The 25,667-nt window shown below is 51.8% G+C and overlaps 1 protein-coding gene and 1 non-coding gene across 5 annotated transcripts; both read right to left on the bottom strand.

Moving 5' to 3' along the window:
- Window positions 1–3,148: 3,148 nt before the first annotated feature.
- On the bottom strand, window positions 3,149–18,553 carry ETV4 (ETS variant transcription factor 4). Of its 4 annotated transcripts, none has more exons than XM_040245218.1 (13): window positions 18,408–18,553; window positions 17,753–17,863; window positions 17,488–17,581; window positions 17,218–17,265; window positions 10,194–10,247; window positions 8,870–8,996; window positions 8,114–8,275; window positions 7,461–7,729; window positions 5,369–5,443; window positions 5,143–5,211; window positions 4,828–5,000; window positions 4,462–4,563; window positions 3,149–4,036 (listed from the first exon to the last, which is right to left on the bottom strand). In XM_040245218.1, the coding sequence occupies exons 2-13, from the start codon at window positions 17,810–17,812 to the stop codon at window positions 3,812–3,814; spliced, it is 1,458 nt and encodes a 485-aa protein (XP_040101152.1). In that variant the 5' UTR covers window positions 17,813–17,863; window positions 18,408–18,553; the 3' UTR covers window positions 3,149–3,811. The 4 variants fall into 4 exon arrangements, with proteins under 4 accessions (XP_040101152.1, XP_040101153.1, XP_040101154.1 ...); XM_040245219.1 differs by having other exon boundaries at window positions 8,114–8,257; XM_040245220.1 differs by lacking the exons at window positions 17,753–17,863; window positions 18,408–18,553 and adding an exon at window positions 15,255–15,330 and having other exon boundaries at window positions 17,488–17,506.
- Window positions 18,554–24,123: 5,570 nt separating this feature from the next.
- TRNAF-GAA lies at window positions 24,124–24,196 on the bottom strand. The gene has a single exon. It is a non-coding gene; the product is annotated as a tRNA-Phe (tRNA).
- Window positions 24,197–25,667: the final 1,471 nt, after the last annotated feature.

The following is a 25,667-nucleotide window of genomic DNA, read 5'->3' as shown; positions in this document are numbered from 1 at the left end:
CCAGACCACCAGTCTTATCTCTCAGCATCAGCACTGGTCTAGAGCTGCGAGGACCGTACCGTGATTAACCACATCCACTGCACAGGCATTCTGCTCTGGGAGCCTGAGTGATTACAGATGCTGCATATTGAATACAGAAGGCTCTCCCTGGCTCCCTCTCCTGCCTGCCAAACTCACAACATGCAGTGCGCCCTATTTCCTCTTGAAACACACAGTAATGACACAACTTTCAGCTTATTTTTGGTTTTATTTTTATCCCCCTGATCTCTTTAACAGAGTTTTCTCTGGTCAAAGCTTCTCTTCCTCCGCCCCAAAGTGAAAATCATCGTCACACCTCTCAGAGCCTGTTTGTGCTGCCCAGGACTGTGCTCCTGGCCACGTGCTTGGTGGTTTCCTCCTAGCATTTGGTTGGGGAATGGCCACCTCCCAGGGCCCTGCTCACATTTCCTGAGAAGCCTCTGGACTTGGAAGACCATCAGGCAGATGCTGCCAGGCCAGGCTCTGGAACTTCCGGGAAGTTGGTCTGGTGGAGAAACCCTTGGCAGATTGGGCACATCCTGTGTTATGGCCCGAACTGCCTCCATTCTCTTTACACTTGAGAGTTGTGAAATGATATAAATACTAGAACTACTCTACAGTGGTACGTTGGACACTAAAGGAGGCTGTACAACCTACTAGGATGTGAAGGAATATAGGCTGCTGTTGGGCAGCAGACCAGCCTAAGGACACAATTCAGAAATAACCCAGTAGAGTCTGCTGACAGTAGATCCCTGCCCCTTCATTTAGCTGAGTGAGTTCCTGCGAGTCTCAGTGTGCCTCTCAGGAAACCTAGGCCAGCAGCTGAAGTCAGAGGATCTAAAGATCCTTTAAGGCCTTGTTGGGAGACAGAGGAAATTGAAGCAGAAGCAGAGGCTGGCTACCCAGTCTTAATTCCAGGCCAGGTCTGTCTGGTTTAGGAACAAACTCTGGGTTTGGCAGCCCACCTGTCCCAGCTGGGTGACCAACATTGACGGCATTGGCACCTCTGAAGTCATCACCGCCAAGAAAGGAGGTTTGGATTTTAAGCTGAAGTTTGAAAGGGGGTGTTTAGCAGGCCATGGCTGAGAACGGGTGGTCATCTTTCTGGGTAAGGTGAGCAAAAAGGACCCAAGCTCTGTGGGTCTTCTTGAACATCTTCCCAAAGAGCTGGGGTCACCGTCTCTGCTCTGACGACAAAGCAGGGGTCTGGCCTTTTGACTGTCCGTGACAAACAGCATGTAGGCAGCAGTGCTGAGCCTTCCTCGAGGGAATGGGGCTCCCAGCCAGATGGGCAGGAGGACCCGCCTGCTGCTCCTACACAATGGGGCCCTTGTTTCTCTTCCTTGAAGCAGTATATCCCGAGATGGAGTGACAGCCTGAAGAGGATGTGGGTCTCGTGTAAGGAGCTGGAATCTTCTTGCTGTTTATCCCACCCCTGCGGGAGCCTAGCTCCAGAGTTTCCTGCCCCTGCACTTGTGCTGAGTCTGTGCCTATCTGTGTGTCAGGGAACCGTCCTATGGGCCATGTGTCAGCTCTCCTGTTGGGTCAGGCGCCTTGGTCCCGGGTTTCCCTTCCTCCAGTCTAGAGTGCGGTTCGGTTTTGGCAGTCTTTCCTTCAGCCAGAGAATTCTCTCCTGTGGTCATGGTTGTGGTCTGGTAGCCATCTCCTCCTCAGAGGAGTGCCCTCCACGTGTAAGGATTCGAACAGTTGTGAGGAGTGGCTTGTTAGCATTCCAGAGGACAGAGGTCACATGTGTCAGCCCGTGGAGACCTTTCCAGGACCCTGTCTCTCCCCATAATGCACCTACTGAGACCTCAGGGTTTACACTTGACCTTTACACCTCTTCTCACCATGATAGCCTAGGTTTCATGTACAATTACAGGCTTTCCTTTTTCTGGTGGCTCAGACAGTAAAGAATCTGCCAGCAATGCAGGAGACCCAGGTTTGATCCCTGGGTCGGGAAGATCCCCTGGAGGAGGAAACGGCAACCCATTCCAGCATTCTTGCCTTGGGATATCCCATGGACAGAGGACCCTGGAGGGCTATAGTCCATGGAATCACAAAGAGTTGGATGTGACTGAGTGACTAACACTCATGTACAATTATGTATTTTAAAAAACTTGCTTTTTAAAAAATTTTCTGTCTATTGCTATTATAAAGTTAGCACATTGTTTTGTTTCTGGGGGGAAAAAAACATTGGTTTTTTTCTGTGGGTAGTGGTCAAGAGGGATCTCTTCCTGTAGTCTTGGCCTGAGTACTGGACAGGGGCTGTGGATGAAGCATCAGCTGTGGTTAGGCTGGCCCCCCCCAACGCAGACGTTTGCTGTGGTTCTGATGTAATTGGATGGAGAGCACCTGTTTTCACCTCAATCTGGCTCCTGCGAAGCTGTTTACACAGGACTGCCCATCCTGCCCCTCCCTCCTCCCTCCTCCACAGGCCCTGTCATATTTCTTATCATACTTCCTTTCTAGATATCACCACTTTTTCAGCCTTGGCTCCCACCTCCCAACCCTGAAAACGTGGCCTAGGGTTCTGTTCTCTCCCAAGATTTGAGCAAGGAGAATCCATGCTGTTTCCCTTCCATTTCCTGCGAAAGTCTGGCATGCTCTTCCTCACTGGCCAGGACCCAGGGCTCGGGGCTGCTCCAGGCTCCCTGTACCCTCTTGCCCGGGTGCTGCGTTTTCCCGCTACCTCCATACAAACTGCCCCCACCTTCAGCAAAACAGCGACCTGGAGCCACAGCAGGAGAGGGGACCCACAACGGGTTTGTACACATGGGGTAGCATGGTCATGGGAGTTTACCTGTGAGCACAGAAACCACAGACCAAACCCTGCCTAAGGAAGCCCCAGGAGGGCTTCAAGGCTCTCATCAGTCCCCCTTCCACTAAGCTGAACGGGGAGATGGCTGCCCATCAATACATGAGATATTTCAGACAATCCTCTTGATAATCCTGGGAGGGAGAAGTCTGAGCAGCTATCACTGAGCCCGTTTTCCAGAGGAAAAAGGTCATTTGTTTTTCCTAAACCCATATGGGAGGTTAAGTGTCAGGGCCAGAGCCCAAACTCTGGTTATATGTCTTTGAAACCCCAGATCCTTCTCCCATGGCAGCAAAGAGGACACAGGAGAGCTCACAGGAGAAACAGGGGCCTTTATTAGGGTCTGGCAGGTAGTGGAGGTGAAACCCCAGGCCTGGGCCTAGGCAAAGGCAGAGGAGAGGCAGGGGCCCCCGGAGCAGAGGCTAGCCCCCTGCCACACATCTCTACCTGGCAAGCCCTCCCCTACCCCAGGTTCCTCACTCCAGCCTCCCCCTGCCTCTGGGAACACGGAGCACCAAGAACTGCCCAGAAGGACCCTCTAGGACCACAGCCTGGAGGGAAGCACAGGATCCAGGCGGCTGTGTCCCCACCAGGAGAGGTCAGGGAAGCTCAATGTCCCCGCCCTCCAACGGGGTGAAGTGGGGAAGCTCCTCTGTCCCCCAGAAGAGAACGAACATGTTCTCTGTAGTGGGGAGAGGGGACAGGGCTTGACCTCTAAGCAGGACCTACCTAGAAAGAGGCCAGAGGTGAGGCCCCCAATGGAACTTCCCAGACCCTACCTTCACGCTTGAAGTCTCCCCTTTCCCTTCCCATTGGTTCTGGGGAGCAGCTCAGAGTCTGGGCCGGAGTGACTGATGGGCAGAGGAGATCTACTCCAAAGACATCTGTGGGTTTCAGAGTTGGGGTTTCCCCGACACCAAACTCAACTATGTACACAGGCAGCAGCCCCGGCGGCAGGGGAGCAGCTGCGAAGGGCTAGTAAGAGTAGCCACCCTTGGGGCCAAAGGGCTGGGCAGGGCCAGCCAGCTCTGGGAGGTAGGCGGGGCTCTCGTCCAAGTGGGACAAAGGGACTGTGTCCTCCTCACTGACTGGCCGGTCAAACTCAGCCTTGAGAGCTGGACGCTGATTGTCCGGGAAGGCCAGAGAGAAGAGGGCCTCGGGCTCGCACACAAACTTGTACACGTAACGCTCGCCGGCCACCTGTAGGGGGAGAGGGCCGAGTCAATGTGGGGGTGGAAAAGCAGCCCTCCTTCAGGCTCAGGCAGATGCGTGGGTTCCTCCTGCTGCTTCGTTTAAGAAGATGACTCCCTTCACAATTCTTTTCCATCACTGCTCATCACTTTTTTGAGAGAGGAAGATCTTAGGGTTGCCCATAATTTCTGACTGGTTCATTATGTGCTCCTTCAAACTTGCTGAGAGATGCTCTCCTACCCCCAGCACCTTCTCACAGCCACTGCCCCAATTCCCGTGTCTTTTTTTTTCTTTTTGGCTGCATCTTACAGCATACAGAACTTCCCCAACCAGGGATCAAAACCACCTCCCCTACAGTGGAAGTGCAGAGTCTTAGCCACTGGACCACCAGGGAAGCCCACACCCACCCTGTCCTTGGACCCTTAACCCCTGACCTTCTGCATGATGCCTTTCTCGTAGTAGTATCGGAGTGAGCGACTCAGTTTGTCGTAATTCATAGCTGGCCGGTTCTTCTGGATACCCCAGAGCCTGGCGACCTGGGGACAGGGGATAGTTGGGGGATGGCCAGGGCAGCTCAGCAGAGGAAATATGGGGGGCAGGTCAGAAAGAGCACTTGAGATTCTTGGAGCACATGCTCAGCTGGCCCTGCAGCTAAGCACCAGCCTGCAGACCCTAGTTTAGCAGGAATTCAGGTTAAAGCAGCAGTGCTGGTGAAGGCACATGTTACCAGTTCCCTGGGTTTCTTATCTCCAGTCCCCAGCGCTGTTGGGAGGAGGGGTGGAGACATCTGAGAGGCCCACCTCCTCAGGCTCAATTAGTTTGAACTCCATCCCCCGGCCTGTCCAGGCAATGAAGTGGGCATTTGTCGGGTCATCAAGCAGGGCCACCAGAAACTGCCACAGCTGCAAGGCACCCCGGCGCTGGTAGGGTGGTCCCTCTCGGAAGGCTCCCATCCCTTCCTGCTTGATGTCTCCTGAGGAACATAGGAAACGAGGTGGAGGGCTTGTGCCTCTGGTGGCCCAAGCAACCCTGTTCTCTCTCCCCAGGCCCTTTCCCATGAAATGTGATTCCGGGGCGGGGGGGACACAGAGGGCTCGAGCAGTCACTTCTCTGACCTTCAAACTTCTCAGGGACGACGCAGACATCATCGGGGAATGGTCGCAGAGGTTTCTCATAGCCGTAGCCTTGAGGAGGAAGTGTGGGGGTCATTCAGATCTGGGGGTTCGCTGGTACGAGACCCCAGAGAGTCCAGAGGGACTCCTGGCCAGGAGCCCCTCCCCCACAGCAGGACTCTCTCCAACTTGGAGGGCTTGGCAGGGGAGGAAGAGGGGGCTGCCTTACCCACGGTTCTGTCACCTGGAGAGGGCCCGGAGAAACCCTCTGTGTGAAGGTACATTGAGGCATACCCAGGGACATCTAGGGGGAGGAGAAAGAAGGGAGATGTTGGAGGTGGCTGGGGTGGGGGCGGCAGTCCCCCACACATTCAAGAACATGCCAGCCTGCCTTCCGGTTCTTTCCCCAGAGGCCCGCCTACCCCCAGGTCCCGGGGGAAGTTCACCCAGAGGGAGTGTAAGGCTCGAAGCCCTCAGCTTGAGGGCTGGGCCAGACGGCCTGGATGGCAGCAGCTGAGGCCGGGCAAAGCTGCTCCACAAGGCCCCGGATTCCAGGAGCAGCTGTTTCCTGTGAGTTTAGAGGGGAGGGGGAGGGTAGAGATGAACCTCCGGGGAAAGGGTTCGGTGTCCCAGGCTAAGATTCCCCTGGAATGGGCTGACGTCCGGTCAGCAGGGCAGGTTCCAGCCCAGCGGGTGTGAGGGAGGGAGGAAAGGGGTGTGGGGGCAGGGAGAAGAAACATATGTATCTATTTGTGGAAAAGGCAGTGGGCACACCCGGCCGGGCCCTGTTTCCAGCTCTGACAGCAAGACAGTCCGCTCTATTTCATTCCATTCCACAGGACTGACACCCCACCTGGAGGACGCTGTGGTGCAGCCAGCTTGTCAAGTGCCAGCCCCTTCCTGCCCTACCCCCTTCACTCCCACTTATGAATGAGATGGTGAAACCCGACACCTCCGGGAGGAGGCGGGAGGGTGGGCTCATTCGTGCCTCCATTTTGTGAATGGAATTCCTGACTCCATTCAGAGGAAGCTGAAGGGGGAGGGGCAGGAGTTCAAGGGCATGTAACTGGAGCTCCTCCGGTCTGCCTCCTTTGAAGGTCAGCGGACAAGAGGGTCTCCCTGCTACTTCCTCCTCACTGTGGGACAGGGCTCAGGCATAGGGCCCTGGGCTGGAGGAGAGGGGCTCCCTTCTGGTTCTGATTCAGGCAGCCTGGGGGATTTGGGGCTCATGTCCCTACCCCTAAAAGACTGACACCAGGAAAAGGGAAATTCAAACACTCTAGGCACCTCTGAGCCTAATCTAGACTCTGAAATTTATTTTTTTCTAATGAGTGTGGCAGATAAACTCAAATTTGGAGCTGGTAACAATGTTAATTAACTTGGGGCTTCCCTGGTGGCTCAGATTTTAAAGAAACTGCCCACAATGCAGGAGACCTGGGTTCGAACCCACACCTGGGTCCGAAGATCCCCTGAAGGAGGACATGGCAACCCACTGCAGTATTCTTGCCTTGGGAAATCCCATGGACAGAGGAGCCTGGTGGGTTACAATCCATGGGATCACAAAGAGTTGGACACGACTATCACACACGACAGTGTTAACAGGAGACAAGATTTCCTGGGCCTTTCCCTGGCTCCTTGGGCTTTTGAGCAGTCGCTGTTGTTTATGAACACCGTGGCTCAGTGCATCTTATTTCCATCAACAGCCAGGTGGAACTAGAATTTAAAGTACTCGCTACTTCCAGTCCCCAGCTCTGGCCAGGATGGTGGGTTGTTTCAACCAGGAGGCTCACACAGGATGTGGATACCGCACCTGAACCCTGCCTTCCAATTGGGAAGTGTGAGCCTGGCTAGTTGAAGTTCATGTTTCTCCTCATTCAAATCCCTTTGTATTTCTTAAGCTTCTGTGGGGACAGAGACCAATGACACGTCGTATTCATCCGTGTCCACCAACTGCACACACTCATGCTCCTGGCATAGTACTTCTGTCCCAGTAGGTATGTAAGCCCCCAAATACCCATTAGATAGAAATGGGAAGAAATGCCTTAACTTTCCTATCAAGTCACAAGCTATCCTAAGGCAAGGACCTACCTGCACATCTCACTTATCTCTTATCTGAATATAAGTCTGCTGATTGAAAAGGGACAGTTCTTTTTGAATCTAAGAAAATAAGTGGTAGGTGCGTGGGTTGAACATATGAACTAGTAAAAGGATAGGAAGGGGAGACATGTTGTGTTTAACGGCACTGTCCACTCGATCACATGCCACCCCACCCAACAATCCCCTTGAAACTCCTCCATCCCCTTCCTGGGAGCGTCTCTTACCTGAGTCGTAGGAGAAGTCCGTCTGTTCCTGTTTGATCACCACCCCCGCCCCTGGGTACCTGTGCCCACCGACTCCACCCTGGCCCACTGCTGGCTGGCCGGCCTGTTCATACAGGGGGTCAAGGTATTCCTGCTTGAAGCTCTGCTGAGGGTAGGGTGGGCAGGGCTCCGACAGCTGGTGTTGGTAGGGGGCAGGGAGGGGTTCCCGGCCCGCTCCCTGAGAGGGTGTGAAGGAGTGGCAGACATCCAGGGGCTGCTGGAAGATGGAGCTGCATGTGGTTGGATGGAGAAAGAACAGAAGAGAATATTAAAAGTAGTCTTCCAACCTTGAGGGATGGGATGGGGAGGGAGGTGGGAGGGGTGTTCAGGATGGGGGACACATGTACACTCATCGCTAATTCATGTCAATGTATGGCAAAAACCACTACAATATTGTAAAGTAATTAGCCTCCAATTAAAATAATTAATTAAAAAATAAAAGTAGGCCTCCTTGTGCCTGCTGCTCTCAGAGCTTACAGAGTGTGGGGGGCGAGGGTGAAGGAAGGGGCAAGGAGAGATCAAAATCCTCACCTTTCCCCATGCCAGGTCTCTTAAGGGCCAGTGAAGAACACGCGAGAAAAACTGGTGAGAAGCGGCTCTCCTCGTCTCCTTACCTGTGCTCCCCGAGATACCCATGGCCAGGGTGGGGTTGGGAGGCGCTGGAGGATCTCAGGAAATTCCGTTGTTCTGCCCGGGGAAAGGGCTGCAGGGGCGACTGTCCGGGGGCACCAGGGGCAGGGGACTTGATGGCGATTTGTCTAGGGGGGTCATAGGCACTGGAGGTGAGGGGGAGGGAGACAGGGGTGAGGGGGCAGAGAAGCTGGGCAAGCATCTTTGAACCCTTCATTCCCTGGGAAGTCAGGTCACAGGGATTATGGGAGAAGAGAGGGTCCCAGGGTGCCAGACTCTGCCCCAAATCAACTTTTTTTTTCTTTCTTAATCCTAAAGCCAGGTGTAATCTTGAAAACACCTCTCCCCAGCCCACAGCAACTGGGTAGGGTCAGAGAGTGGCTTCTCCAGTGGAAATACTCTGCTTTTTAATATTTTGGCCACAACACAAGGCATGTGGGTGGGGGGGTCTTAGTTCTCCAACCAGGGATGGAATCTGCACCACCTGCCCTGGAAGTGCAGCCTTAACCACTGGACCACCAGGGAAGCCCCTACCCTGGTCTTAATATACATCCCTTGAACCCCTGTTGTTTTTTCACCCTAACTACTCAGGAAATCCTGAGCTATATTACCCTATTACAGGAGCTCAGAAATCCTTTCTATTATCTAATCTGCATCTCAAATGCTGCCACTGCTCACCAGGTGCCCACCCCCAACCCTCCATCCCACCCTTCCTTCCCCAGGGCATGGCTAGGGCTCACCTGGAATAAAGGCACTGCTCGCCATGGTGATAGGGTAGGGGGGGCTTCCTGCTGCAGGACAGGGCCGGGTCTGTGCGAGGACTCTGGGGCTCCTTCTTGATCCTGGTGGTGGGGCTGTGGAAAGCTACTGTGGGGGTTGGGAGAGGCAGAGCAAGGCCAGAGAATGTCACAGGAGAGGCAGGAAGAGCTTCTGATGCCTTCTGACATCTGCTTGTTAACCATCAGTTGGATGCTGGTATAGCCTCATCCCCCTTCTCTGGGTCACAATTGTCAGAAGAATCACAGACACTTCTAAGAACAGTCTGGCTATTTATATTATGTCTAGTTTTATACTTTTGGCTCATGTCCAGTGTGAACCAAAGAAACTCTAAAGTTCAACATTTAGTACAACCCCAACCCACCCCCACCCTGCCCAAAACACCTTTGTAGGAGCAAGCACATCCAACCAAAGGCCTGTGGTTTTCCTGACCGTCCTGGAAAATTCCAAGGAAGAGAAATGTTTTCTTATTTGGGGCTATAAAGCATCTTTCTTTTTCTGGTTAAGGTTGGATATTAGCCCACTTGCATGTCAGCTGACTAACATCATACACACACTCCTAATTATCCGTGAAGAACACTGGCCTTTCCTGTGGCCCATGCTGGATCCGCCAACTCCAGCCACCAGGCCAAGCAGCAAAGCATTGGTTTCAAGACTGCAAGTGTGAGTCAAAAACCCACAATCGACTGCTCTGTTGTCAATTATTTGTGCTCTGCTTCATTTCATTGGTCAAGACGGTTGAAAGCTAAGTATCAGACATTAAAGCAGGGTTTCTCAACAGTAGCACCAGTGACATTTGGGCCACATAATTCGTTGTCATGGGGGCTGTCCTGAGCATCACAGGAGGTTAACAGCCTCCCTGGTTCTATCCATTAGATGCCAACAGCACTCCACCCTCAGCTGTTAACAACCCCAAATGTCAACAGACATTGGTCTCCTGAGGTGCCAAGTTATCCCTAGTTGTCCACAAGTAACTTAGAATGGTAGAACTGGCCCCCACTGCACTGGTGCAAGCCCCTCATTTCAGAAATAAGGAAAGGATCAGAGAAGTGAAGCGTCTGCTCCAAGGTCACACAGCTAGAATGGGCAAGCCTCGATGTGCACCAAAGTTTTCATCTCCCAGTTACTGCTGGGCCTTTTGAGTCCAAACCCAAGAATGGGGAGCTCTGCCCTTCACCCTTTTTTCAGAGGACAGAATAAGTTGATCTTCTGTGATCCTCTATCCCTATGACTCATTTCCTGCCCTCCCCTACTCCCCATCCCCTCTACCCAGGGCCCTCTACTCACAGTTTTCTGAATGGAAATCAGGAACAAACTGCTCATCACTGTCCGGTACCTGAGCTGCAGAGAGAGGTCAGAGGTGAGTCTGGGCTGGGGGCCCTGGATGGCAGCCCCTGGCAGACTCCATTATTGCAGCCCTGCAGATTAGCACAAGCCAGAAGGGGCAAATAGTTTTCCTAGGACTGAAAGTAACTCCAACCAGGTCCTAGCACCCTCCCTCTCAGGGCTCCCTTAACACCCTGGAGGGAGGGCTGCAGTTCTCAGAACCCGTCTGAGCAGATTCCGGAATTGTGTCTTAGGTGCTTTGTCTTTTTTCCCTCCATTTTTCTCAAGTGAAGATAACCCAGCCCCTCAGAGTTTACAGAGTTCCCTCAAAGCAGCGTCACATCTGGGATGGGCAGGCATGACAAGGAATGAGAGTCTGTGGACTTAGAATCACATGGGAAGATTCTTAATCTGGGCTGGGCCCAGAACTTCCCAGGTGAAAGGTAGAAATCTAGAGCCTGGGAAAGGAGATGGAATAAAAGGAAAAGACTGGTTCAAGGAGGTGATAAGAGTATGACAATAGAAGAGGAGGAGGCTGGGGTCACTGGCAGTCATGGTGCTTTATCCCTTTGATGTGCAACTAGGAGAGAGAAGGGCTTCCTAAACTGGAGTTCTGAGGAGCACTCCCAGGGTGCCAGTGTGGGTGGAGCTGGGTTTGGGGATTAGGCAGGAAAACTAAAATAGCACAACAGCTCATCCGTGGCCCCCAGACTGGATATCCGGGCTCTGATTTCTAGTTCTTATTCTGGCCTCACCAACTCCTTCAGGTGGGATCCAGCTGAGTACCTCTGCTGACCCGAGAATCTTTGCCCACTTTTTGGCCCTTTCTCAGGAATAAATAGATCACAGCAGGAAGGGAAAGGGTAGACACCTAGAAGGACTTCCTGATAGTCTGGGAAGAGAGTGGCTTGAAAGTAAGGCAATGGAAGCCACAGAAACAGGTCTTTCGTCCCCTGTAGACTGCTCTCAGTGGGCAATGGGAAAGCTCACGGATAAAATGACGGGAGAGTTAGAAATGGCTGGTAAGGGTGAGGGATACAAGGAGATGGCTGAGAACACTGTCACTTGTTCCAGTCTATCCAGGACACACCCCAATCTCTATGGCTTCCCTCCTGGGACAAGGCTCCACTGTCTTCCTTGGATTTCAGCCATGACCTCAGATCAGAACTCCCTCCTTCTACTCTCCACATGGCTGTCAGAGGGATCTTTTATAATAGAAATCCAATCACTTCTCTCCCTTGCTTAAAGCATGAACCCCGAACTCTTTGCCCTTGGCCTCCGTGGCCCCGAAGGTTCTGGCCCTTGCTTGTCTCTCCGACCTGCCTCTCCTTGCCTGTTACCCTCCAGAGCTCTGGTCTCCTTCTGGGTCCTGATCAGCCTGACCGCTCTTCCCCACATCCTCCTGGCCTGTTGTTTTCTGGCCTCTGAAGTCTTAGCTCACTTTGCCCTTTCAGAGGCCTTCTCTGACCACCCAAACTGAACTGGTCCCTCCTGGCTCTTGATCACATCCCTGTTTTATTTTTTCCCAAGCACGTATGACTTCTTGAAAGTATTCATTTAATTTATACATATGTAATTTATGTGTAATTTATCATCCAGCTATTCTATGAAGAAGTTAAGCTTGCTGAGGGCAGAGGATTTATCGCCTTGTTTGTCTGACTCCCAAGCACCCCTGAAACAGGGTCCCATTCAGAATAGACACTCAATACTTTATTTGTAGACTATATGAATAAACATACAATGACCCCTGTCCTCAGGCCAGTGGAAGCGAGCAACAGGGGCCTGGGAGCAAGAACTAAGGAGATCCTAACCAACCAGCACTTCCTTCCCCTTGAGGGGCCCCTCTCCACCACCAGGTAGATATTAGAGGCAGGTCCTCCAGGGAAAACACATCTCACAAAGGATGTTTAAGGCTGTGATCAATTGCTTGGCAGGTGGATTCTTTATTAACTTGCTTTAAGACATCAGAGGTGGCAAGTGCTTTAAAATACACATTTATCGAGGAGAGGGATAAGTTGGGAATATAAGATTAACAGATGCACACTATCATTTATAAAATAAACAGCAAGGATTTACTGTGTACCACAGGGAAGTCTATTCAATATCTTGTAATAATCTATAAGGGAAAAAATAAAAGAATATAGGTATAGACACACACGTATATATGTATAACCAAGTCATTTTGCTGTACACCTGAAACCTAACACAATATTGTAAAGCAACTATACTTCATAAGAAACAATCAAATAAAATACACATTTATTTATAGATTGGTGACTTCTTGACAGAGGGAACCCAACGGCTGAAGGGTTTAAGAATCAGGAAACCCCCAGCCCCTAAAGAACTTATGGAAGAAAAATCAGCACAGAGCAATTCTGAAGTGATCAAATAGATCAGTAGGGCATGAAATCCCTTGGCAAAAACAAACAAAAAACCAACACAGTGCATCTTTTTAGGAGCGCAACTAGGGCACAAAGGCAACCATTCCCAAACTGGCCCCAGTCAAGAAGCCTGGGACACTCTTAGAAACAGATTCCTAGGCCCCACCCTTGGAGAGTCATTCCAAAGACCCAGGGTGGGGGCATCTATCTATCTATATATTTTTTTTTTGCCACACTGTGTGGCAGGCATATGGGATCTTAGTTTCCCAACCAGGGATCAAACCCTTGCCTCCTGTATTAGAAACTCAGTCAACCACTGGACTACCAGGGAAGTCCCAGGCACCTGTATTTTAACACACGCCCCTGGTAGCCCCTAAGAACAGGCAGGTTTGGAAAACTGGATAAAGGGAAGGAGGCAAAACCTCAACTGCCCAGGGGGGTAAGACCCAAGCCCATCCTCACTGTGCCCTTTGGCACAACCATAGGTGAGAGCCCCCCAGACGGGCAGAATGGGAGTGACAGGAGCAAAATGAACACTATTTCCCTCCCTGCTACCTGGGCAAGAAGGGTCCCAGGGTGGCAGAGGTCAGCACATGGGGGAGGCTGAGGCACTCTGGGCCCCCTCTGGGGCTTCATTAACTGCCAGTTTCCATTGAGGTAATGGGCTGGGGGCATCTCCTGCTGGCGTCACAAGCCAGGTCACATGATGGTAGAGAACCCTGGGGTCATCTTGACTTTCCTCTTGCCTCAGGCCTGAAGGTTTGACCAGAACCCCCAATCCCCAAGCAGTCCAGGAGACCACCCCCAGCACCCTGGTAATACCTCAAAAGAGGTGGTGCTGTCCTCATCCCAGGCAAGGAGAGATCAGCCAAGGCAAGAATGGGCTGTAGTGTGAACCCTAGTGCCTGCCTGGCCCCTCCCCAGAGCGCCAGCTCCTCCCAGAAGGGCAGGACAGGGCCTCTGTGGCTCAGAGACTGTCAAGGATGGAAACAGGAACACAAAGCCTCGCGTTCCTGGAGAGCAGGAGAATTTCTAATGACCATGTTTGGTCTCGAGTGTCAGCCACTCTTTATATATTTGTTGACTTGGCTGAGCTTAGGCTGCCAAGCCAGTGTGCCAGGGTCTGCCCCCAACTCCATCCTGGCACCAAGGTGGAGTTTATCTGCCTGGGGACATGGCAGAGGATTAAGAAAGGTGCCAAGCCAGCATAATGCCCAGAAAGAGAATTTCAGGGAACATCCCTCCAATGGGAGGGGAGTCAGTAGAAAAGGGGCTTGGGGCTTCCCACCTGGGTTCCAGAACAGGTAGGTGCTAACAGCCAAGTGGCGAAGCCCATCCCAAGTAAACCACCCACCTATACAATATATACTCCATCACCTTCTCCCTCTCTGAGGGTCCAATTACAGGGCAGAGGGCCTCTTAAGGAGCCCCAGTGGAAATGGGGGGAGGCATCCCCCGGAGCGTCTCCTCCATTTTGTCACCACTGGCCTCTCCCTCTTACCCCAGCCCCACCCTGGCAGCATACTGGAAGGAACCAGTTCTCTATCTATGGAGGGGACATTTGTCCCCAAGAGCCTTCTGGAAGGGGAGGAGACAGAAAGATATAGAAGGAGGCATTGTAGCTAGGGAAGACCAGAGGAGGGAATTAACCCCATCTCTTCTCACAGACAGGCTGAGCCCCAGCGTGCACACACATGGATTCACACACACCCAACTGCCTTTTACTTCACGGCTTTACACAGGTGAAACACATCCACATGGGATCTCTTTTTGGGTTTACAAATACGAACAGGGAAAACCAAAGGATGAGGGGGCTGCAGACCTCAGAGGAAGACTTGGGACCGATGGTTCTTATGCAAAGGGGAGCACAGACCCACCCCTTTTAAGATCTCATAGGAGCTATGGATCCTTCTCTTAGAAATATTCACATTCCTTTGTGTATGTTGCACCCCCAACGATTTTATACACATATCGGAGGGCTCAAGGACCCCTACAACCTATCCATAGAGCTTGTGGGAATCCATAGACCCCGTATGGACTCCTGCCTCATACAAAGAACATACATGACCCAGAGTTAATGTTCCTTATCACCAAGAGACCAAAGTCATTGCCTCTGAGGGTTCCAGAGGGCTCCCCACAAACCCGGAAAGGAACCCTCGACCAGAAGCACATCTTTGACAATAACCAGACGCAGCTTGGGCTCAGCCGGTCTGAGCCCGGGGTTTCCCTGCAGTAGCCTGGTTCTTTCTCCAGCAATTCAGCAGATTCCCAGGCACCCCGAAAACAGACACGCCTTCTTAGTCTCACATCACTCCACCCCTCTATCCATCTAGAAAACCCCCAATCCAAAGATGTCTGAGCTGCCTCCCCAGACCCCCACTCACCCTCACCTTCTAATGTTGCCTGGACACCAGATGCTGAACCCACAACCACCTCCACCAGAATCCAACCTGGTGTCCCCCTAATTCTTCACAGCCCCACCCACACTTCAAGGACCCACGACTTCAATCCAAACTGGGGCTTTAGGGAGAAATCAAGCTCCGGCCCCCAGTCCTATGCACCCCACCACTGGCAAGTTTCCAAAGGAACTAGTCCCTCCCTGCCACCCCAAAGCTCCCTCTGGGCTGCAGGGGTCACTGACCTGGTGGGAAGAGGCAGGAGAGGAGGCTGGGGTGGTGCTGGGATGGTGCAGGGGGACAGGGCCCCGGCAGCTGCATCTGTCTCCGCAGAGAGAGCGAGAAGGAGCAATCGGCCACAGCATCCCCCCCTCAGGCCTGGCCATCCATCGCCAGCTGGGAACCTGAGCTGCTCCCTCAGAAGGAAGGAGAGGGAACCAAGGAGATCCCAGCGCCTCCCCCCCACCCAACCTGCGTCTTGCAATCCCCACCCCCACCTCCCCACCCACTGGATTTAAATGTACAGGGACTTCCAGGGCAGCAGCGTGAAACACACACTGGCTGTCACACTGACACATGCAGATAGACACAAGTACAATTTCTAGATCCCCACAGCCAAGGGGTGGGGCTTCCAAGGTTGACAGAAGATGAGAACATTTTCCTTCCCTTCCCATTCCAAACCCTGCTGCTTCCGAGAAACGCCAACATCTGAGCCTACCCCTAGATCACAAGCCCCAGGAGCTGCCCACTTGGGGGAGCCTAGGGACCCTCAGCTGGACAGACAGGAGCCTGGCAAGCCAGACAGAAATCAGGCGTTAGGAAAGGAAGTCTTTGAGAGACCCTAGAAACTGACACCACTGCGTTCTTTTAGCTCCAGCTCAGCTCCGGAACCTTGAGCGGAGGATGGGCAGGATGGGCAGACTGGGCATAGCTCTGCTTGTAATTCACAGCTGGGCACACAGGGCTTGCAGAATCAGGAAAGACAGCCACAGTCTCCCTAGAGCCCCCAGATCTCTCCAGCACCCATGAGGACGCTGAGCCTTGAATTCCAAAATGTCTTGAGTGCTTGCTTCATGCTAGTCATTTTGTTAACGTATATATTTAGGGGGACACCACAGCAGTCACAGTAGATCTAGTCTGTCTAGTCAGGGCTTTTTACTCCGGGCTTTTAAAGATGGTTCTAGAGGAGCTGGGTTTGAGTTTTAAGAAGTCATCCAAGAGACACAGGTGGAGGGATGGGGAGAGCTCAAAGAAAAGCCCTTAAGAAGGGGTTCCTAGTGCTGTGGTTTCTTGGGTTTCAGTGTTACAGTGAAGGGACCCTCAGATGGGGGTATTAGCCCTTCCCTCTCAGAGACTGTCTCAACACCAAAAGCCACCTACCTGCAGTCCTGCTAGTGACACCCTTGGGCTCTATCCAAATACACCTAGGGATCGCACTAGGAGACCTCCTAGAACACACCTCCCTATGCAGAGGCCCAGCTACTGACCCCACTCCAGCCAGCTCGCAGCTCACCCCCTCCACCATCACTCCCGACTCCAGCCCCCAGCAAACTGGAGGAGCAATTTGCCTAGGGAAGGAGGAGGGAGGATCGGCTGCCATTAGAATTACAATCAAGGCGATTTGGGGGAGAAGCCCTGGGCTGCTTTGCCAAAGTAATGCAAAAAAAGAAAGAAAAAAAGAATTATTTAAACTTTTGTTCTCTGGCTCAGACGGTAAATCGTTTGGCGCTAGGGGTTGGGAAGAAGAGAAACCAAGGGGGTAAAAATGAATGTTTCGGCAATTCCAGAAAACAGGTAACAAACGAATTGCTCCTTCTCTTTTTCCTGTTTCTTACACTCATTCCCCTGCCCCAAAACCCTAACACACACCTCAGCCTGGGGGCTGGTGCCAAACAAACTTTGCAAATGAAAATTTCAACCAGGAAAACGGGCCTGGGGCCAAGTTCCATTCAAATAAGCAAATACCCCACACAATGGTCTGATTCATCCCCAGGCCTAGTTACACAAGCCTGGCTCTGGGCAGAGAAAATAAATATCAATATAAGTATCCACACAGGGCGCTGGAAAGAGTGGAAAGGCAGGAGACTTGGGGAAGGGGCCTTGCAGAGGCCCTGGAGGCCAGCAAGAGAGGAAGTGAGCTAGGTTGGAATACTAGGCGTAGACAGCATCGGCCACCCCAATAATAGAAAAGGTCACAAAACTACTCACCTTCAGCGAGCCACGTCTCCTGGAAGTGACTTAAATCCTGGAAGAGATCTGAGGGGGTGAATAATGGAATGGAGAAGGTGAGGTGGAGATGGCGGTGGGAGAGTGGGGAACCCTAAAGGAGCCCAGTGACCTCCCCCTTGGGGATTGGGGGAGAATGAACAGAGTCCCTTGGAGGGCAATTTTTTGGGGGGAAAAGGGCGAGGGCTCCAGGTTCAGCCCTCAGGGTGTGTGAGGTGGGGAGGGTCGCGTTTTGTCTCGCTCTCTCTTTACCTTCGGAGTCGGGGGGCGGCAGGGAGCCCGGGTCCATGAGCTTCCCCTGTGGGACCGTCAGAGCTTCGCGCAAGCTCCCATTTCCGGGCGATTTCTGCGGGGAAGGGGAAGAATGCCCCCGAGTCACCCTGAGGCCGCCTTGTCTGGGGGCGGGGCTGGGGTCCCGGGGTGACTCGGGGCGGGCAGCCCTGGACCCCGCTAGGGCCGCGGGGTGAGTTGGGGCGGGTGCAGGGAGGGCGGGCGTGGAGGCCGGCGCTGCGCTCACGCTGCAGAAGGTGTAGGGCACTTGCTGGTCCAAGTATCCGCCTTTCATCCTCCGCTCCATCCGGCCGCTCCCTCCGGCCACACGGCCCGGGCCCCGCGCGGGGGCAGAGACCTGGGGGCGGGGGGGCTGCGTTCGCACACCGTCTGGGGAAGGCAGCGAGGTGGGGGTGGGTAAGGGCGGCGGGGAGGGGCAGTCCCGAGGCTCCGGGTCCGACGGCAAAACTTCTCCGACTCACTCAGGCGATGGGGAGGTTTCCGCCTGCAGAGCTTAGCGCCGCCACACTGCCCTCCCGCCAAAGGAGGTCCCACCTGCTCCTGGGAACCGGGGTCGCCGTTTCGGCTGCTTTTTGCAGCCCTGCTTTGCCCAGACTTGGTTACATAAGACGTGTGTGTGTGTGTGTGTGTGTGTGTGTGTGTGTGTGTGTCTGTATGTGTGTCTGTGTGCGCGCGCGCGAGTGTGCGCTCGCGCGCGGAGGAGCAGGCGAGGCGCGCACCATTTCGCACGCCCACAACTCGGGCGCCCCCTCCAACCCTGAATCCCAGCGCCTCCCACCCCCTGCCCTGGAATCTGCGGAGGCGGTGGTGAGAGTGTGGTGAGTGTTGGATGCGAGGCTGGGAATCACAACTCTCCCTCCCTCTCCCTCCCGTAGCCTCACCTGAGGCCCGGGCGTCTGTACTGGAGCCGCGAGGGGTCCCGAGCATCCCCTCCCGGGTTGCACCGAGGGCCGCGGGGCTAGGCCGGAGCTAGGCGGCCCCGACCCCGGGTCCCTAGCGCACCGGCTTGTTTTCCGGGCGCCGCCGACAGTTGTGAGCCCGGGGGAGCCTCTGATTGGTGCATTTCCTTCGCCTCTGCCTTGGCTTTATCTACCCCCCACCCTGCTCCCTTTGTTTCATTGACTTTTGTGAATGAAACCCCAGGGCCCGGCACGCCCGCCAATCCCGAGACTCGCCCAGCTTGCCGGGGGGGGCGGAGTTTCCCAGCAGCGGGGGCCAATGAGAACTCAGGGGTTGGCTCCCGGTTTCATTCACCGCTTGGGCTCCCATTCATAAAAAAATAAACTCCTTGCGGCCGGAGTTCATTCATAAAGAGCTGAGAGAAAACCGGGGAAGCCAAGGACCCGACGGCTTCTCTGTGGGACTCGGTGGTGACCCTGACGCTCTGCTAACTCCTCCGGCTAGCGTCTGCACACGTCTCTGTGCATCCGCGTGTACGTGGGAGTGTGAATGTATCTGTGTGTGCGCCCTGGGGGGAGGCGAGCGGACTTGCATGCCCAGAGGAACAATAATAACGAGCATTTATGAAGCTCTCTGCTTCCACGTGCTCATTTCATTCCCATAAGCTGGCGAAGGGGTTCTATTGTTTCCATTTTACAGAGACTGAAAATGAAAACTCAGAGAGGGGCGGTGGCTTGGCCACTCGGGGCGTCTGGAGTTTGCAGCCCCCGACCCTCTACATTTTCCGGTATAGCCCTTTGAGGCCACAATTAAGTGAATTAAAGTTATGTGACAACTGATACACAGTAGGCCCTCAATAAATGTAAGCTGGCACGGAATCCAGGCTTTTCCTCAAGGGTCTGTTCTCTCAAAGCTGTTCTGTGACCCACTTTCTATTGATTGAAGCAGAAACTAGAGGCCTGGCTTGGACCTCTGAAAGTGCAGTTCTCTCTCTGCTATCTTTCCTGTTATCCTGAAGCAAACACAGGGTATTAGGGAGCAAAAACCCAGAGAGCTGATGATCTGAGAGCAGGACTGCGTTCCGTTCTAGCCAACAAGCTTCTCATTGTGTTTGTCACCTCATTCATTTAGTAATTCATTTGATGAACATTTATTGTGCCAAACACAGTGCTGGGTGCCACACAGGAAGCTGTGACCAAGACAAACACTTGATGGGAGCTGGGCTGCTTAGGCTGGAGCCACGGGGGCACATAGAACTTGAAGTGCCCCAGGTCTTTTTTTTTTTTTTTTTTTTTTCTGTGACAATCTGAGTCTAGAGTCGATGCGTTCCTTTGAGAAGATACTGATTTTGTTTCCTACCTGTTTGTGATAAACTCTAGAGACTGACCAAACGTCAGGCTTGGTTTCAAAATTCATCTAATCTAACACCCGCCCCCCCCCCCCCCACTTTCAAGATGTGGCTGTGGAACTTCAAAGAAGGAAATGATACATGAAAGCTGTTGTCAGGGTCAGAACTGGGACTAGAACACCAAACCTCTAGCACCTGTTTAGGGCTCATTTCAGGAGATCGTCCCGGGCAAATGAAAATAAACTTCCTTCTCTCTTTTTTAAAAAATTTATTTCTTTATTTGGCTGTCTCGGATCTTAGTTGCAGGCATGTGGGATTTTTAGTTGCAGATCTAGTTTCCTGACCAGGGATCCAACCAAGGTGCCCTGCATTGGGAGCATGGAGTCTTAGCCACTGGACCACTGGCCAAGTCCTCACCTCCCTCTCTTGTCAGCTGAAACGTTTAAAACTCATGCCTACTGCCTCTCTTCTCCAGGAAGCCTTCCAGAGAGCCTTAATCAGTTCCTTAAAGACACTACAACATTCCTACCTATATCTCTATTGTTGGAATCTTTTTCTGCTACATGGTCATCGATTGTATGGAGAGTTCTCCAGGGCCTGGAGAAGATCTCATTTCATTTGCCTCTTTAAATCTTTCCGCATAAGCCTACTTCATGCTTATAAGGGTCCCAGGAAATACTTGTTCAGTGAGTAGGTAGTATTAATACAATAAAGACCAAACTAATCGAGCTTAGCAGAAACCCTGCCCAAGAAAGGAGAGACAAGCCCAAGCAAATCCCAACTTTAAGCTGGATGGGGCCAGTTTAGGGAGGAGCTTATGCCTCTGAGTCAAGAGAAGTGGGGGAGGAGGACGGAGGGTTCTTCCAGGAAGGCAGCTGTGATGTAGTTTCCATGACAATGAAGAAGATTCTGTCAGATCCTGGACAGAACTCTCCAGTCCCAGGATCTCTTAAGGATGCCCAATGTTTCTGAGTTTTTCCATTTCTCTGGAGGGCCCCTGTCTACCTGGACAGTAAGTGCTTCCTCTCCGTTCCTCATCCAGGGTTATGGCTGAGGGGCCCTCCCTCGCTGGCTCTGGCTCAGAGTGCTGGCTGAATGGAAGAAGATACTGCTGCTGTTACCATTGGCCTCTGATTCAACATCCAGGCTCAGAGCAGTGACACCTCCAGGGGAAACATTTGAGCCTCTTCCAGGGCTTGAGATAATTGGGGAGAGGAAGGAATAGAGGGGCTGGAAGTTTCTGTTGGAAATCTTATCACAATAACCAACATTTAAGGACTTCCCTGGCAGTCCAGTGGTTAAGAGCCTGCTTTCAAAGTAGGGCACATAGGTTCGATCTCTGCTCAGGGAAATAAGATCCCACGTGCCATGAGGTTCAGCCGAATAATAATAATAATAACACTTTTATTAACCTTTCTACCATACACTGTGGAAAATTCTTAAAGAGATGGGAATACCAGACCACCTTACCTGCCTCCTGAGAAACCTGTTTGCAGGTCAAGAAGCAACGGTTAGAACAGGACATGGAACAACAGACTGGTTCAAAATTGGGAAAGGAATATATCAAAGCTGTTTATTGTCACCCTGCTTATTTAACTTATGTGCAGAGTACATCATGTGAAGTGCTGGCCTGGATGAACCATAGGAGGGAATCAAGATTGCTGGGAGAAATATCAATAACCTCAGATATGCAGGTGATACCACCCTGATGGCAGAAAGCGAAGAGGAACTAAAGAGCTTCTTAAGGTGAAAGAGGAGGGTGAAAAAGCTGGCTTAAAACTCAGCATTCAGAAAATGAAGATCATAGCATCTGGTCCCATCACTTCATGGCAAATAGATAGAGAAACAATGGAAACAGTGACAGACTTTATTTTCTTGGGCTCCAGAATTGCTGCAGATGGTGACTGTAGCCACAAAATTAAAAGATGCTTGCTCCTTGGAAGAAAAGCTATGACAAACCTAGACAGTGTATTAAAAAGTAGAGACATCATTTTGCTCACAAAGGTCCATATAGTCAAAGCTATATGTATTTGGTTTTTGCAGTAGTTATGTATGGATGTGAGAGTTGGACTATAAAGAAGACTGAACACTGAAGAACTGATGCTTTTAAACTATGGTGTTGGAGGAGACTTTTTTGAGAGTCCCTTGGACAGCGAGGAGACCAACCAGTCAATCCTAAAGAAAATCAATCCTGAATATTCATTGGAAGAACTGATGCTGAAGCTTAAGCTCCAATACTTTGGCTAATTGTGAAGAGCCGACTCATTAGAAAAGACCCTGATAGTGGGAAAGATTGAAGGCAGGAGGAGAAGGGGTTGACAGAGGCCGAGATGGTAGGATGACATCACTGACTCAATGGACATGAGTCTGAGCAAACCCTGGAAGATGGTGAAGAACAGGGAAGCCTGGCTTGTTGCAGTCTATGGGGTCGCAAAGATTCAGACATGACTGAGCGACTGAACAACAGCAATAACATGTACTGAGCACATCCACATGCCATGACCTGCTGCAAACACTTGACCTGTATTTACTCCTGAAACCTTCCAGCAGTCCTGTGAAGGGGCACCTTCATTTTACAAATAGGGAAACTGAGGCCTTAGAAGCACATCTACCCTCAAGGATCTGCTCAACAGACTTGAGGACATTCCAAACAGACTCATGGGCCCAAAGACTACATTTTGAGTGAACACACAACGGAACAGGTGGAGGACATGCCTGAGCCACAGAGTATACATGGACATACCCAAATGAAGGAAGCTCACAATCCCCTCCTGGACACACAGCTTCATGGAGGACACACACAACATCCAGGAGACAGTGAAGGACAGGGAAGTCTGGTGTGCTACAGTTCATGGGGTTGCAAAGAGTGAGACACAACTGAGTGGCTGAACAACAACACACAACGTACCTCCTTACACCCCCCATTATACCTTTGGTGGGGGCTGTGCAGGTAAATGCTTCCTTCTCTAGAATAATGGGGCTGGACTCTGACTTGTTTCCCAGGAATATAAGATATAAAATGTAAATGAGGATTTTAGATATGCAGACATTCAACAAAGGCAACCTGGTACTTACCTGAGAGCTGAAAGTTTGGAGCACTGGGATGAGGAGTGAGAGACACTTGGATTAGACCAGGAGGCCCAGGAGCCATCAGAGAAGCAGGGTCCCCCAGATGGCCTTTCAGAGTATAGGATGCTGAGTGACCTACCCAGTCTAACTGACTGGGGGACAGAAATTTCTCCAGAGCCCTGGCTTCCTTGCTGTGCAAAAGAGCTGAGAGTTTCAGGGGCTTAAAGCGGGGAGCTGAGAGGGTAACCCAGCTTAACAGTAAGGCCAGATGGATGAAATAAACAGGGTCAAGTGGTAACCTATTGTCCCTTTATGTATGTGCGTGTGTTAGTCGCTCAGTGATGTCCGGCTCTTTGCTACCCCATGAACTGTAGCTGGCCAGACTCCTCTGTCCATGGAATTTTCTAGGCAAGAATACTGGAGAGGGTAGCCATTCCCTTCTCCAGGGGATCTCCCCAAAGCAGAGATTGAGCCTGGGTCTCCTGCAATGAAGGCAGATTCTTTATCATCTGTGCCACCAGGGAAGCCCTTTAGTGTCTTCCAAACTGGAGATGTCACCAAAGGGAATGAATCAGAGAATAGGGTCTGGCCCTGGAGTTGGGGGAGCATGGGGTCTTTCCCATGCGCTGGTGGCTTTCCAGATGGCCCTAGTGGTAAAGAATCTGCCTCCAGTGCAAGAGACATGAGATGTGGATTCGATCCCTGGATTGGGAAGTTCCCCTGGAAAAGGGAATGGCTATCCACTCCATTTCTTGCCTGGAGAATCCCATGGACAGAGGAGCCGGGAGAGCAATACAGTCCATGGGGTTGCAAAGAGTTCGCTACAACTGAAGTGACTTAGCATGAGCACTATGGGCTGATGGGTCAGAAAAAAGAAAGTGCCACTTTTGGACTTCACTTTGGACTCTTGGACTGTCCTTGTCTCACAGTCTGACTTTCTCATAATACTTCCTCTATACTGCAGGGGTTCTGAGCCTAGTGTCCATGGATATGCTACATCCTGAAACTAACTGTCTGCAGCCGTGTGTTTTGCTGATGAGAGGTCCAGAGGTTTTATCAGAGCCATCACAGATGAGTGTGTGATCCCCCACCTCCCCCAGGTTAAGAACCACTGCCCTAATGTCTTTCATCCTAGATATCTTCACAAAGTGAAAGTGAAGTCGCTCAGTCTTGTCCGACTCTTTGCAACCCCGTGGACTGTAGCCTACCAGGCTGCTCCGTCCATGGGATTCTCCAGGCAAGAATACTTGAGGGGGTTGCCATTTCCTTCTCCAGGGGATCTTCCTGACTCAGGGATCGAACCTGGGTCTCCCGCATTTCAGGCAGACGCTTTACCCTCTGAGCCACCAGGAAGCCCTTATGTTCACAAACATCTTGTCAATTTATGTGATCTTAAAAGTGGTTGAAAAGGCAGCACTTTTGGAAACTCTGCTTGGGAGGGAGTGAGGCAATGCTTCCCTTGTTCCTTTCTACCTTCCACTTAGCTGGAGAACTCTCTTGAGATGACACACTCCCCCACCCCCCACTCCCCGGACCTCGCAGAAAAGGGAGAGGCTCTCCCTGCAGACAGTTGGCTGGGAGCACGTGGTCTGGCTAGAGGAAAGGTAGAGGTAAAGCAGATCTCTTGAGCAATCCCAGAGGGCACCCTGGTAGAGGAGAGCTGTCTCAGGAGAAAAGTCCTAAAGATGAAGCTGTGGGTAGAAATGGACCTCTCTTTCTCTTGGATGTTGCAGGGATGGAATGTACTTGGGAACCTTGGGAGAAAAAGGAGGAGGTGGTAACCACGGCCTGACTCTCGTGAGATCTTGTGCAGCTGCTAGAGCCCACAGTCAGGAATCTGAGATGGGAGGTTCTTCTCCCCCATCTGCCCCCCACCGCAACCCACCCGGAGTGATTCTCAGGAGTAGAGGGACGGACACAGTGACCTCCATGGGGCCAAGCCAGTCCCTTGGAGGGGTTGATTTTTAGGACTGCCCCCGCCCCTGGGAAGTCATCTTTTGGAGAGCTATGTAAGAACTGGTCAGATACCCTATGAGGAACATTTCAATATTTATAAACAAGGCTAAATAAATCTGTCCTCCTTTCATCTGTAATATTGTCTGGGGAGAAAATTTGAGCCTAGTGGTGGGAAGAGTCTAGGTGGTCAAAGGGTGTCCCTGAGGAAAGTCATTTTTCTTTTCAGAAGGTGCTGTTGACTTCAGCTTTTCCTCTTTGCTGCTACAGCCACTCAGGACTCTCCTACGTAAAAGCCAAGTCTTCCTTGTCTTGCTCTGTCTCTTCCCCTAATAAAATTAGTTTATTTATTTATTTATTGGCTGCCCCGTGCAGCATACAAGACCTTAGTTCCCAGGGATCAAACTCAGTCCCCTTGCAGTGGAAGCACAGTCTTAACCACTGGACCGCCAGGGAAGTCCCTCCCCTATTAGTTTAGGTTTCAACCCTTGGTCTTTAGACACGGCAGCCCTGCTCAGGAAGGAGCCATCTCTGAAAACTGCAGGGTCTAACAGTATCTTTTTTTTTCTTCCCCTTTTGAAATTTTTCCCTTTCTGTCAAAGATAGACAAACGGACAAATGTCAACAGCCTGAAGGATGAGAGAGGAGTAGGTGCCAGTTGGGCAGAATCCATGATGATTCTTTTCCCTTTTTAATTAAGTGAGGATTTGAATTATGAGGGGCCATAGCTCCCGCTGGGCGGGGTGCTGCCAAGGGGAGGCAATTTCTCTCTTTACAGATTAAATGCCGTTTATTCCACTTAGTCTCTCCTCAGTTCTCTGAGAGTATCTATATTTGCTCTTGTCATCTCGAATAATGGACCACTGAGTGG

Source organism: Oryx dammah, unplaced genomic scaffold, assembly GCF_014754425.2.
Source record: "Oryx dammah isolate SB20612 unplaced genomic scaffold, SCBI_Odam_1.1 HiC_scaffold_8, whole genome shotgun sequence".
In the NCBI taxonomy this organism is placed as follows: Eukaryota; Metazoa; Chordata; class Mammalia; order Artiodactyla; family Bovidae; genus Oryx; species Oryx dammah.
This window is presented reverse-complemented; position numbering and strand designations above follow the sequence as displayed.

Bases quoted from the DNA above. Each gene is read 5' to 3' on its own strand.
- ETV4 (XM_040245218.1), bottom strand. From the start codon at position 17,812: ATGGAGCGGAGGATGAAAGGCGGATACTTGGACCAGCAAGTGCCCTAC. The intron at 5,212-5,368 runs GTAAGGCAGCCC...TTCCTCCTCAAG, and splicing joins TCCAGGTGACAGAACCGTGG to GCTACGGCTATGAGAAACCT. The intron at 4,564-4,827 runs GTGGGCCTCTCA...CCCTGTCCCCAG, and splicing joins AACTAATTGAGCCTGAGGAG to GTCGCCAGGCTCTGGGGTAT.